Below are 12895 nucleotides of genomic sequence, written 5' to 3'. Positions count from 1 at the left end.
TCCGACTGTTTGCAGCTCGCGCCGGTGGCTCAGGACACCTCGAGGAACAGCCACACTCTGCCTGTGCCTCTGTTTCACTCCTGGCTGGCTCTAAAGAAAGCCACTGTCTGTAGAGGAGCTGTGGAGAGCAGCTCTGGCAGCTTGGCCGTGGCTGGAGCTGCCAGCTGAAGTACACACTTCATGTCTACCTGCCAACTGGGTCCCATTTGCATCCTTGGTGGGCTCTGAGAGAAGAAGTCAGTCCTGAATGCCCTTGGTGTGGTGTCAGGAAACTCTGCTTTGCAGGGGTAGATTCTTAGACACCACTTTGCAAGGGAGAAAAGGAGCCTGATGTGTAGAATGGAGCTGCTGCAGCTCTGTGTTGCCATGATATGCCTCAAGAACCACCCCCAAGTGCATTTCCCCTTTAGCTGAGTGTAGCCTGGAGGACCAGGAGCAGGGCACCACAGAGTCCTTCTCAGCGGGGGTAGAAGTGCTGCAGATGAAGTTCATGGCTTCCTTAAAAGCCAAGGTCTTGGTGCCCAGGGGATGTGAATGGGGCAGAGCCCAGAGTGTGCAGAACAAAACAGCCACAGTGGTCAGGAAATCATCTCAAAGAAGGCAGAAAAAGAAACCTGCTTTCTCTCTCCTCTTCACAAGCTGGAGGAGTATGATCAGTATTGGCTTAAACTTGAGAGCAGTTAGCCCCAGATTTGCACCTTCGTGCAGCCAGGGCTGAAATTCCTCTGCTCTTTCTCCTCCTACCCTCTCTGAGCTTTACAGTTCTTAGCTCCCCACCAGCCAGGGAAATAAATTGTCCCTTGGCAGCCCTGTCCTGGCCGCAGGAGAACCGCAGCGGCTCCATCCCGTAGCAGGCAGGACTGCACCCCGCTGGGGTGCTGAGGTGCACAGGGTAGCAAAGATGGGTGAGGCTGGTGGCCCTCAGAGCCCCTCCACACGTGTGGCAGTGCCCCTCACTGCCCAGCGTTTCCTCTTCTCCGCTTCCCGCAGCTCTCCTACGTGGATGCGGACGGGAACCCCATCGGAGTGGTGCAGATGACTTTCCTGCGGCTCCTGAGCGCCTCAGCCCACCAGAACTTCACTTACAACTGCTACCAGTCCGTGGCCTGGCACGATGCCACCACCAACAGCTACGACAAAGCCATCCGTTTCCTGGGCTCCAACGACGAGGAGATGTCCTACGACAACAACCCCTACATCCGAGCCGCCCTCGACGGCTGCGCGGTAGGTGGGCAGGGCTGGGCTGTGTGCTGCAGCTCGCTGGTCCCCTCCTAGGGGTTGTCCAGCACCATCTGCCTCGGAGCAAATCACCTCCAAATCCCCTCAGCCTCTTGTAGTTGGCTTGAGGGTGGTCCCCGATGTTGGAGGCAGCAAACTTGCTCTTCCCTGTGCTGGGAAGATGTCATGAGCCTGGAGCAGGCTGCCCAGAGAGGCTGTGGAGTCTCCTGCTCTGGAGACTTTCAACACCTGCCTGGATGCATTCCTGTGTGAACTACCCTGGGTGGTCCTGCCATGGCAGGGGGTTGGACTCTGAGAGTCCAGTGCAGAGCCACAGAGATGCTGAAGGGAATGGAACAGCTCTGTTAGGAGCAGAGCCTGAGGGAGCTGGGGCTGTGCTGCTGGGAGAGAGGAGACTGAGAGGGGACCTCAGCAGTGGTTATCAATGTGTGCAGGTGAGTGGCAGGAGGCTGCAGCCAGGCTCTGCTGGGTGATGCCAGTGCCAGGACAAAGGGCACTGGGTGGAAGCTGAGGCAGAGGAAGCTTCATTTAGACATGAGGAGGAATTTTTTGCCTGTGAGGGTGCCAGAACCCTGGCACAGGCTGCCCAGGGTGGGTGTGGAGTATCCCTCTCTGAAGATACTCAAATATTCCTCTCTGGAGATATTCCAAACCTGCCTGGATGCATTCCTGTGTGATCTGCTCTAGATGATGCTGCTCTGGCAGGGAGGTTGGACTGGCTGAGCTTTGGATGTCCCTTCCAGCCCCTGACATTCTGTGATTCCATGATTCCACTCAAGGGGAAGCTGCTGCACTTCTAGGAGCCAGATTCATGGAATGGTTTGGGTTGGGACCTTAAATATCATCTAGTTTGGTGCTGCTGGGCTCTGCTCACAGGTAACTGGGGACAGAACGAGAGGGAATGGCCTCAACCTGAGCCTGGAGAGGTTTAGATTGGACACTAGGAAGAAAGTTTGTCGTGGAGAAAGTGGTCAGGGACTGGCATGAGCTGCCCAGGGAGGTGGTGGAGTCCCCCACTGTGGATGGGTTTCAAGGTGGTTTGGATGTGGTGCTTAGGGCTATGGTTTAAGGTGAATATTGTAGAGCAGGGTTCTAGGTTGGACTTGGTGCTCCTGAGGGGCTTTGCCCACCTGCATGATACTTGTTCCAACCCCTGTGTATGGGCATGGACACCCTCTGCTAGACCTGATTGCTCATTGCTGACTGCACATGAATCACAGAGTGGTAGAGGCTGGAAAGCATCTCTGAAGCTTGAAGGAAGGATCTGGTGAGGGAAGGGACCTGCCTAAAACCACAGGTGGCTTTAGAGTGTCCTCCCCTCCTCTTACTCCTTCACAGGGAGAGCTGAGTGATGGCACCCAGTTGTACATGGGGTTTGCTGGCTCTGGCTCTGAGCTGTGCTGGGCATGGAGGTTCATCACCTCAACACCCCAAGGCAGTGCCCAGCTCTGGCCTGGCATTCCCTGAGCTGTCAGAGGAGCCCCAGCACAGCACTTTGGGTTGCTTTGTGTTTGCAAGCTCCTGCTCCTCACAGGAGCTGCCTGTGCAGCTCTGGCAGAGGCTGGAGCAAGTCAGATGAGTTCTCATGGCCATGGACTGCAGCAGGCAGAAGCTCTCAGCCTTGCTCACACTTCAGGTCTGACTTTTGGCATCTTTCTCTCTGACTTCTTTTTATTGGCCCAGGGTGCAGAAGGCAGCATCCTGCTGCAGCCCTTTCCTCCCCATGCAGCCTCTTCACTTTGGCCACGAGCAACAACCAAACTTTCCTATGAGGCCCAGCATCCTCCCTTTGCTTCTACCTCCTGTTGAAGCCTTGATTTGGGATGGAGCTCTGCAAAGCAAGCCCTCAGGAGCTGGAATTTTGGCAAAGCAGGTGCTGCCTGCATTTATTTTGGGACCCAGCTTGCTGCAGCAGGCGCCTGCATAATTCTCACCCTTTGCAACTGCAGAGATTGAAGCCCACAGGACAGAAAGATTGAGATGTTTGACAGAAAAAGCCCTCTGCAGAATGTGAGGTGGAAGTTGGTCTGTTCTGACACACACACACTTAGATTTTCTTTTGCATTTTTGCTGTAGGAGCAATGAGAAAAATCAGTTTAGAATCACTTCTTCTCTTGCCACTCTTCACAGAGAGGGAAAGGGCAGCATCCATCCTGCTGCTGGCAACGTGCAGAGGCCACATGGGGGAAGTTTGTCCTCAAGTACTTCATAAGAATTCATTTTGGCTGGAAAAAGACCTGTAAGGTCATCCAGATCAACCATTCTCTAATGCTACTGGGGCTGGTGCTAAAACATAGCCCTCAGCACCACATCTCTGCATCTTCTAAATGCCTTCAGGGATGAGCATTCAACCACCTCCATGGAGAGCCTGGTCCAGCCTTAAAGAACCCTTTCAGTGAAGAAGTTCCTTCTAATACCCAGCCTAGAGCTCCCCTGGTGCACCTTGAGGTCATTTCCCCTTGTCCTAGCACTTGTTAGGAGGTGGAAGGGTTGAACACCCACTTCTCTCCAAGCCTGCAGAAGAGGAGGCTCAGGGCAGAGCTCATTGCTGCCTGCAGCTGCCTGCAGGGAGGCTGTAGCCAGGTGGGGTTGGGCTCTGCTGCCAGGCAGCCAGGGACAGAAGAAGGGGACACAGCCTCAAGCTGTGCCAGGGCAGGCTGGGGCTGGATGTTAGGAGGAAGTTGTTGTCAGAGAGAGTGATTGGCATTGGAATGGGCTGCCCAGGGAGGTGGTGGAGTCCCCATCCCTGGGGACTCCCAAAGCTCATCCAGCCCAAACTATCACCCAGCCCTGTCCAGTCAAACAGACCATGGCCCTAAGTGCCCCATCCAGGCTTTGCTTAGTGCAGCCCAGGGGTGCTTAGTGCAGCCTTGCAGAAAGAGACTCTGCATCTCCTGTAGCATCTCTGGACCTTGTCAGATCATCCTCTATGAACTACAGGCAGGAGATGTGAGATTGAGCCTTACCTTGTGACAAATGAGCTTGGGCTGCCCCAGCACAGCATCACTGCAGAGGTCACAGGCTCACAGGGTGTTAGGGGTTGGAAGGGACCCAAGGAGATCATCCAGTCCAACCCCCCTGTCACAGCAGGACCATACTATCACAGATCACAGAAGAGCACATTCAGACAGGCCTTGGAAGGCTCCAGAGAAGGAGACTCCACGACCTCTCTGGGCAGCCTGTGCCAGTGCTCTGTCACCCTTACAGTCAAGGAATTCCCCCTTGTGTTGAGCTGGAACCTCTTTTGCTGCAACTGACACCCATTGCTCCTTGCCCTATCCCAGGCAGCAGTGAGCAGAGCCTGCCCCCCCCACTCCTGGCAGCCCTCAGATACTTATAAACATTTATCCAATCCCCTCTAAGCCTTCTCTTTTCCAGACTAAAAATTCCCAGGTCCCTCAGCCTCTCCTCATCAGCCATGCCCTCCAGTCCCCTCATCATCCTCATAGCCCTCCACTGGACTCTCTCCAGCAGATCCCTGTCCCTCTTCAACTGGGGAGCCCAAAACCAAGGTCCTGCTGCAGGTGCAACACTCTGGCCGTGGTGAAGGCTGCTTGCAACCAGCACCAGAGGGCTGATGTTGAGGCCACGATCTGAGTGTGCTTGGCTGCTCTTACAGCAGCTGTGCTGCAGCCTGTTCAGAGAGAGAGACACACAAATCAGAGGGCAGGGCAGAGCTGAAAGCTGCTCCATAAATTCCCTTGTTTGTGCAGCTTTGTAGACCCTGGGGGGCACTTCTGCTGCTCTAATAATTATTTATATTTCAGCACTAACTGGATGGCTACCAGGCACCATTAACAAAAGAGAGAGAGAGAGAGAGAGAGAGAGAGACAGCATCACCTTGTGAAATTGCTTCCAACTTTAAATGTGATCTTTTGGGGAGCTCTCAGATAATAGCCAAAGTAATATATTCAAATTAAATGGCTTACATTTGCTCAACAACCCATGCATGTCCTCGGGGAGGCAAAACAACTTCTACCACAGCCACAACAATTTGTTACCAGGCTCCTGCTCCTGCTCTGACATGTGCTGACAGCAGGCTCAGTGTCTTCTGATCTGCATGGCAGCAGCTGGGTTTTGTTCCAAAGCCTGAGCTCAGGACAAACCTGAGCTCCCAGGGCTTTGTTTTGTGGCTGTCATAGAATGGTTTAGGTTGGAAGGGACCTCAGAGATCATTTAGTGCAACCTCCCTGCCATGATGGGCAGGGACAATGTCTTCACTAGATTTGGCTGCTCAAAGCCTCAGACAAGCTGGCCACGAACACCCCCAGGGAGGAGGCATCCACAGCCTCCCTGGGCAGCCTGTGCCAGAGTCTCCCCACCCTTGCATTGAAGAACAACTTCTTCAGCTCCACTCTAACCCTGCTCTGCCTCAGCTTCAAACCATTCCTCCTTGTCTTGGCTCTAGACACCCCCAGGAACAGTCTCTCTGCAGCCCTCCTGTAGGATCCTTTCTGCTACTGGCAGGCAGCTCTAAGGTCCCCCTGGAGTCTTCTCCTCTCCAGGCTGAACACCCTCAGCTCCTTCAGCCTGTCCTCACAGTAGAGCTGCTCCAGCCCTTGGGGACATGAAAGGACTTTTTACAGTAGTGATAGGACAAGAGGGAATGGGTTGAAGCCTGGGGAGGGCAGATTTAGACTGCAGATCAGGGGGGTTGGACTCGATGATCTCCCTTCCAACCCCTGACATCCTGTGGTCTGTGATCACCATAAACCCGGCTGAGTGCTGATTGATTCTTCATGCCAAGTCGTTGGATTGCAGGCATCCTTCTGTGATTCTGTGATCATCAGAGCTTGTCTCTTGCCCTCTCTCTCTTTCCCTCTCTCTCTTTCTCCTTGTCTTTCTCCTTCTCTCTTTCTATCTTTCTGTCTTGCGTTCTCCTTCTCTCTTTCCCCCTCGCTCTTTCTATCTATTTCTCCTTCTCTCTCTCTCCTCCTCTCTCTCTTTCTCCTCCTCTCTCTCTTTCTCCTCCTCTCTCTCTTTCTCCTTCTCTCTTTCCCTCTTTCCCTCTCTTTTGATCTCTTTCTCTCTCTTCCTCTCTTCCTCTTTCTCTTTCTCTTTCTCTTTCTCTTTCTCCCTCTCTCCCCTTCTCCCTCTCTCCCCTTCTCCCTCTCTCCCCTTCTCCCTCTCTCCCCTTCTCCCTCTCTCCCCTTCTCCCTCTCTCCCCTTCTCCCTCTCTCCCCTTCTCCCTCTTCCCTTCTCCCTCTTCCCTTCTCCCTCTTCCCTTCTCCCTCTTCCCTTCTCCCTCTTCCCTTCTCCCTCTCTCCCCTTCTCCCTCTCTCTCTCTCTCTGTCTCTTCTCCCCACCAGGCAAAGAAGGGCTACCAGAAGACTATCCTGGAAATCAACACCCCCAAAGTAGAGCAGGTGCCTATAGTCGACATCATGTTCAATGACTTCGGAGAAGCAGCACAGAAATTTGGATTCGAGGTGGGACCAGCTTGCTTCATGGGCTAAGAGCCACCTGGAAACTAGTCTCCAAATGAGCAACCTCGTAACCTCATTGCACCATTTCATTAATTAAAGAGGAAAAAAGAAAAAGAAAAAAAAAGAAGAAGAAAGAAAAGAGAAGGGAAAAAAAAAGCAGGAAAGGATTCCCTCGTCAGATGCACGTTCTGGAACTGGACAGCCATGGGTTCTTGGGGCTGGTTTTTGGGGGGTGTTCTGGGGGCTATTTTTTGGCTGGTTTGGTTTTATTCCTGGTTGGTTGTTGTGGTTTTGGGGTTTTTTTTTTTTTTTTGGCCCAAGTTCTTCTCTACTCACTCCCCCCTCACCCTGACCAACCGACTTGAGAGGAGCATTCCCACCGCAGAGGCAGAATCTGCTGACCAGCAGCCACACAGCCTGGCCCTGCAAGACCTGGCCCTGCAAGACCTGGCCCTGCAAGACCTGGCCCTGCAAGACCTGGCTCTGCAAGACCTGGCCCTGCCAGACCTGGCCCTGCCAGACCTGGCCCTGCAAGACCTGGCCCTGCAAGACCTGGCCCTGCAAGACCTGGCCCTGCAGACCTGCTGCTGCTGCTCCACAGCCACCCAGCAGACCCCACTACCATCGATGACTTCTTCTTCCTTCTCCTCTTCTCCACCTCCCTAGCAGACCCCACCACCATTGATGGCTGCTTCTTCCTCTTCTCCTCCTCACCAGCAGACCCAACCACCACTGATGGCTGCTGCTTCTTCCTCTTCTCCTCCTCACCAGCAGACCCAACCACCATTGATGGCTGCTGCTTCTTCCTCTTCTCCTCCTCACCAGCAGACCCAACCACCACTGATGGCTGCTGCTTCTTCCTCTTCTCCTCCTCACCAGCAGACCCAACCACCATTGATGGCTGCTGCTTCTTCCTCTTCTCCTCCTCCCCAGCAAACCCCACCACCATCAACAGCTTCCTCCTCCTCCTCGCCTCAAAGCGACCCCCAGCACTTGGCTGTCTGTTGTTGGTTCTTTGTTTCTAAGGTGAAACGAAACAACTTGAAACTCCTCCAACTGTCCAGCTTGATGAAGTCCAAGCAGTCCTGGTTCCAACCCAACCCTTGCCCGAGCTTATCTGGAGGCATTTTTGTTGACCTCCACAAGATTTGGATCACCTCTGGTTAAGACTTGATGGCCACTTCCAAGCTCTTTAATATCTCTGTGGAAATCTCAGCCTGCCACAAGATTTAACCTCATGAATTCGAGTGCTTAAAGCCCCAGTGGGCATCTCTCTCTGCCATGTCTTAAAGGTGCTTCTGTTTGTTGGGTTGGGTTGGGGTTTTTTTTTCCCCTTGTCTGTGTTGTAAGTAAATATTTGTCTTGGATATGATTCAAAACCTTTGAATGTTTCTGGCTTCAAAATGTGCCTGTGGCCCTGTCTGGATCAAAGCCACAACCTCTCCTCCTAGCCAAGCATCCACTTGGGATTGAAGGCAACCACCCACGGCCTCACCTCTCTTCCCTCATCCCAACCTCAAACCTGGATCTGGGGAGGGTTTAGTTATGCCCAGGCATGAACCTTTGCAGCCCCATGAGTGGCAAACCAAACCCCCTTGAGCCACAGATGCTTTTGGGGATGATTTGCTTCAGGATAAGGAATTTCAAGCCACCTTTCAACCCCCTCCTTGATCTGAAAGCAAGATCTGCTTCGAGCCTCTGCCTTGTTTTTTGTCCTCTTAATCCACTTGCTTACCTTTGTGGATCTTTTTAAACCAGTTCCTTCAGCATTCTTTCCAACTAATGATGATGAAAATGAAACACAAATGCATGCAATCAGTTTCCAGTGGCAGAGGACATCCACTTGTCCTCCCTGGCTAGAAAATGTAGGAGGAAAACAAAAATAACAGGGGGAAGAAACAAAAAGGACAGGAAAGACAACAAAGGTGCTTTTATTTTTACATGTCTCTGTGGTGCTATCTAGTTCAAGAACTTTGATCCAACACTGGGGATACTCTGCCACTGGCCAGTCTCCCACTTGCTTTTGCTCTATTTAGCCACTTTCCACACAGGCTGAAGGCTTTTTGCTCCCACTTTTGCTTTCCAAGTGCATGCCACCTCTCTATTCCACGCATAAAAGACCTTTTCCTTCACCGGATGGCAGCAGCTGATGCGGGCCAGGTAGAAAAAAAAGCCTTTAAGGTGCTTCCAGCTTTTCCTTTTTAACCCCCAAGCCTCTTCCCACTTTCTTTGGTTCTTTTCCCAGTGGTTTCCAGATTGTCCTCGGTCTTGGAGTTGTTTGTGGTGCTAATTTATGTCTTTGCTGGATGTCCTGAGGCGCTGCTGAAGTTGGGTGGCTGCTTGGTGCCCACCCACCCGCCGAGCACTGCTGGCACTCTGCGCTTCTCTTCGGTCTTTCCACGCAGCCTCTGCCAGGATGGGTTTTGGGGGTTGCTTTTTGGGCTTGCTCTATTTTTTTATCATCCCATGCAGCATTTTTTGGCTCCCGACCCTGCTGCCACCCTCTCCTTTTTCTCTCTCTTTGTCGGCTCTTTTCCTTTAGCCGGGGTCATCCTGGCTGCCAAATAGATGTCCTAAGGTGGGGGTTTAGTTGTTAGTCTCACATCGGTGCTTGAGCCAAGGTGGGGAGCTTCCACGGGAGAGGAGAAGACATCACATTTACTGTGAATAAATGCTGAGCTAGGATGTCTTTTCCCCGACTCTCCTTCCCAAGCAGAGAGCAGCAGCAGCCGAGGAAGGGAGGCAAAGCCATGCCGGAGGGAGCGGCGGTGCCGCGCGGTGCTTTTACTCTCGGTCACATCCATCCAACTCCCTTCTCCTCCCTGGGCTCTCGCCGAGCCTCCTTTTCACTTGGGGCTTTCTTTTCGGTTGGTTCTTTCCACACGGGAGTGGGGGAAAACGAACCAAGGTGCTACCCTGCGAGCTGCAGGCTGCGGCAGCGAAGCAGCGCGGAGGAGGAGATGGTAACAAAGAGGAGAAGTCAGCTCCTGGGCCAGCGTGGCCAGAGCCCGGTGCGGGAGCAGGCAGGAGGGCAGGGACCGGTGCGGGAGCAGGCAGGAGGGCAGGGAACTGCTGCTCGCTTCCCTTGCAAGAGCGAACAGCAGCGACAACAGCAAAGCCATCAGCGGAGGAGTCTGGCGTCAGAGCTCCTGCCCTGCTGGTGGCGTTAAGGGAGAGGTGGGGTTGGTCCTTTGGCTTTAATTTGAGGGGTTTCAGTTGCGGTCTCTTTTTGGTGCCTTTTAGTTTTTGATTTCCCAAAGATTTGGTTTTATTTTCATTGAGTTGTTTCACTTTGGGGTTTCTTTTGCTTCTTTGCTTTGTAATTGTTTTTCTCTCTGGTTTATTTTGCTTTCTTTTTCTTTTTCTTTTCTTTTCTTTTCTTTTCTTTTCTTTTCTTTTCTTTTCTTTTCTTTTCTTTTCTTTTCTTTTCTTTTCTTTTCTTTTCTTTTCTTTTCTTTTCTTTTCTTTTCTTTTCTCTTCTCTTCTCTTCTCTTCTCTTCTCTTCTCTTCTCTTCTCTTTTTCTTTTTATTTTTATTTTTATTTTCTTTTATTTTATTTGAAATTTTGCTTGGTTTATTTTGCTTTATTTCTTTTTTTTTAATTTTATTCTATTTTATTTGAAATTTTGTTTGGTTTATTTTTTTTAATTGAAAGGTTTTTTATTATTTTATTTTATATGTTTTATTGAAAGTTTTTTTCGGTTTTTTTGGTTATTGAAAGGTTTTTTTTCATTGAAAGTTTTTTTTTAATTTTATTTTGTTAATTCAAAGGTTTTTTTCTTTTCTTTTTTGTTATTGAAAGGTTTTTTTAATTGTTTTTTTATTGAAAGTTTTTTAATTTTTTTTAATTCAAAGATTTTTTTCTTTTATTTTTTTGTTATTGAAAGTTTTTTTATTTAAATTTTTTTTCATTGAAAGTTTTTTAATTTTATTTTTTAATTCAAAGTTTTTTTCTTTTTTGTTATTGAAATGTTTTTTATATTGAATTTTTTTCATTGAAAGTTTTTTTATTTTATTTTTTTCATTCAAAGTTTTTTTTCTTTTTTGTTATTGAAAGTTTTTTTTATTTAATTTTTTTTTCATTGAAAGTTTTTTTAATTTTATTTTTAATTCAAAGGTTTTTTTTTCTTTTTTGTTATTGAAAGGATTTTTAAAATTTTTTTAATTGAAAGTTTTCATTTTATTTATTTCATTTCTTTTTTTTTCATTGAAAGTTTTTTTAATTTTATTTTCTTTTTTTCATTGAAAGGTTTTTGATTTATTTTATTTTATTGTCTTTGACTTTTTTTTTTATTTATTTTCTTTTTTTTATTGAAAGTTGTTTCTTTTTATTTTCTTTTTTTAAATTTTATTTTCTTTCTTCATTGAAAGTTTTTTTATTTATTTTTCCATTGAAAGTTTTTTTATTTGAATTTTTTAAACCTTTTTATTTTATTTAGCTTTTATTTTAATTTTAAATTTTAAAATTAGATATTTTTAGTTTAGTTTTTATCTTTCTTTTTCATTTCTCATTTTAATTTATGTTTTACTTTCATTTTTACCTTTTTTATTTTCATTCTTTAAACTTTTTATTTTGTTCAGTTTTTATTTTAATCTTTACAATTTAATTGGAATAATTTTGATTTTATGTTTTTTTTTTAATTCATTTTAATTTTACTTCTTTTTTTTAATTTTCCTTTTTATCTTTTTTATTTTCCTTTTTATAACTTTTGGTTTAGGTTTCTATTTTAATTTAGGTGTGATTTTTTTTGTTTGTTTATTTTTTAGCTTCATTTTTACCATTTATTTTCATTTTTTAACTTTGAATTTTGTTTATTTTTTAGTTTCATTTTTACCATTTATTTTCATTTTTTTAACTTTGAATTTTGTTCAAGTTTTTATTTTAATTTTTAAATTTAATTTAATTTTCACAATTTTGTTTGTTTGATTTATTTTTATCTTCATTTTTACCTTTTTATTTTCACTTTTAAAACTTTTTGTTTATTTTTTTATTTTAAGTTTTAAAATTTTGTTTTAAACATTTTTTAATTTGGTTTGTTTATTTTCAGTTTTGTTCATTTATTTCTTTATCGTATTTTAATTTTACCTTTTTCTTTTTCTTTTCTTTATTTTTATTTTACCTTTATCTTTTGTTTTTATTATTTTAAATTTTACCTTTTTTATTTCCATTTTAATTTTACCTTTTCTATTTTCTTATTTTTATTTTAACTTTTACCTTCTTTTATTTTCATTTTTTATTTTAACTTTTACCTTTTTTATTTCCACTTTTTTCTTTTTTCTTTTTTTATTTTCATTTTTTATTTTCTTTTTTTATTTTTATTTTTTATTTTAACTTTTACCTTTTTTCACTTTTTTAATTTTACCTTTTTATTTTCATTTTTTTATTTCCATTTTTTAATTTTCTTTTTGTTTTCTTTTTTATTTTCATTTTTTTATTTGAACTTTTACCTTTTTCATTTCCACTTTTTTTAATTTTACCTTTTTTCTTTTCTTTTTTCTTTTCTTTTTTCTTTTCTTTTTTCTTTTCTTTTTTTCTTTTCTTTTTTCATTTTCAGTTTTTTATTTTCATTTTTTATTTTTTTATTTTATTTACCTTTTTCCCCTTTTTAATTTTAATTTTACCTTTTTTATTTTCATTTATTTTGTTTTCTTTTATTTTATTTTCCTCCTTTTTACTCCTTTGCTTGAAATAAAAAACAAACAGAAAACCCAACAACTTAAAAATAAAGAACCAACTAAATAATAACTAAATCCCTCTGTTGACTTCCACGGGGTTGTAACTGTAACTTGAACTCCAAACTGTTCCAATTTCCCCCCCAGACCACTTTAGCTCTACGCTATATTGCAATAAAATTACTACTTGTATTTGCAGACATTCTTTTGGGTCTAATTTTATTTCCTCTCCCCTTCCCTCCCCTCCTTTCCCTTTCCCTTCTCTTTTCTCCTCTCTTCTCCCCTTCCCTCCCCTCCCCTTCCCTCCTCTCCTTTCCCTTTCCCTTCTCTTTTCTCCTCTCCCTTCCCCTTCCCTCCTCTCCCTTCCCCTTCCCTCCTCTCCCTTCCCCTTCCCTCCTCTCCCTTCCCCTTCCCTCCTTTCCCTTCCCCTTCCCTCCTCTCCCTTCCCCTTCCCTCCTCTCCATTCCCCTTCCCCTTCTCTTTTCTACTCTCCTCTCCCCTTCCCTCGCCTCCCATTCCCTCCTCTCCCCTCCCCTTCTCTTCTCTCCTCTCCCCTT

The 12895-nt window shown here is 45.9% G+C and overlaps 1 protein-coding gene across 2 annotated transcripts in view; it reads left to right on the top strand.

Moving 5' to 3' along the window:
- COL5A1 (collagen type V alpha 1 chain) overlaps nucleotides 1–9350 on the top strand; it is a 213993-nt gene extending 204643 nt beyond the window's left edge. For both annotated transcript variants that reach the window (XM_064171508.1, XM_064171507.1), the window contains exons 65-66: nucleotides 991–1224; nucleotides 6549–9350. In XM_064171508.1, the coding sequence (XP_064027578.1) occupies nucleotides 991–1224; nucleotides 6549–6695 (381 nt within the window). In that variant the 3' untranslated portion in view covers nucleotides 6696–9350. The remainder of the gene's footprint in view (nucleotides 1–990; nucleotides 1225–6548) is intronic.
- Nucleotides 9351–12895: the final 3545 nt, after the last annotated feature.

The sequence above is a fragment of the Pogoniulus pusillus genome, chromosome 35, assembly GCF_015220805.1.
Source record: "Pogoniulus pusillus isolate bPogPus1 chromosome 35, bPogPus1.pri, whole genome shotgun sequence".
NCBI classification, from domain to species: Eukaryota; Metazoa; Chordata; class Aves; order Piciformes; family Lybiidae; genus Pogoniulus; species Pogoniulus pusillus.
Note: the sequence above shows the minus strand (reverse complement) of the source record. Positions and strands in the feature narration are given on the sequence as shown.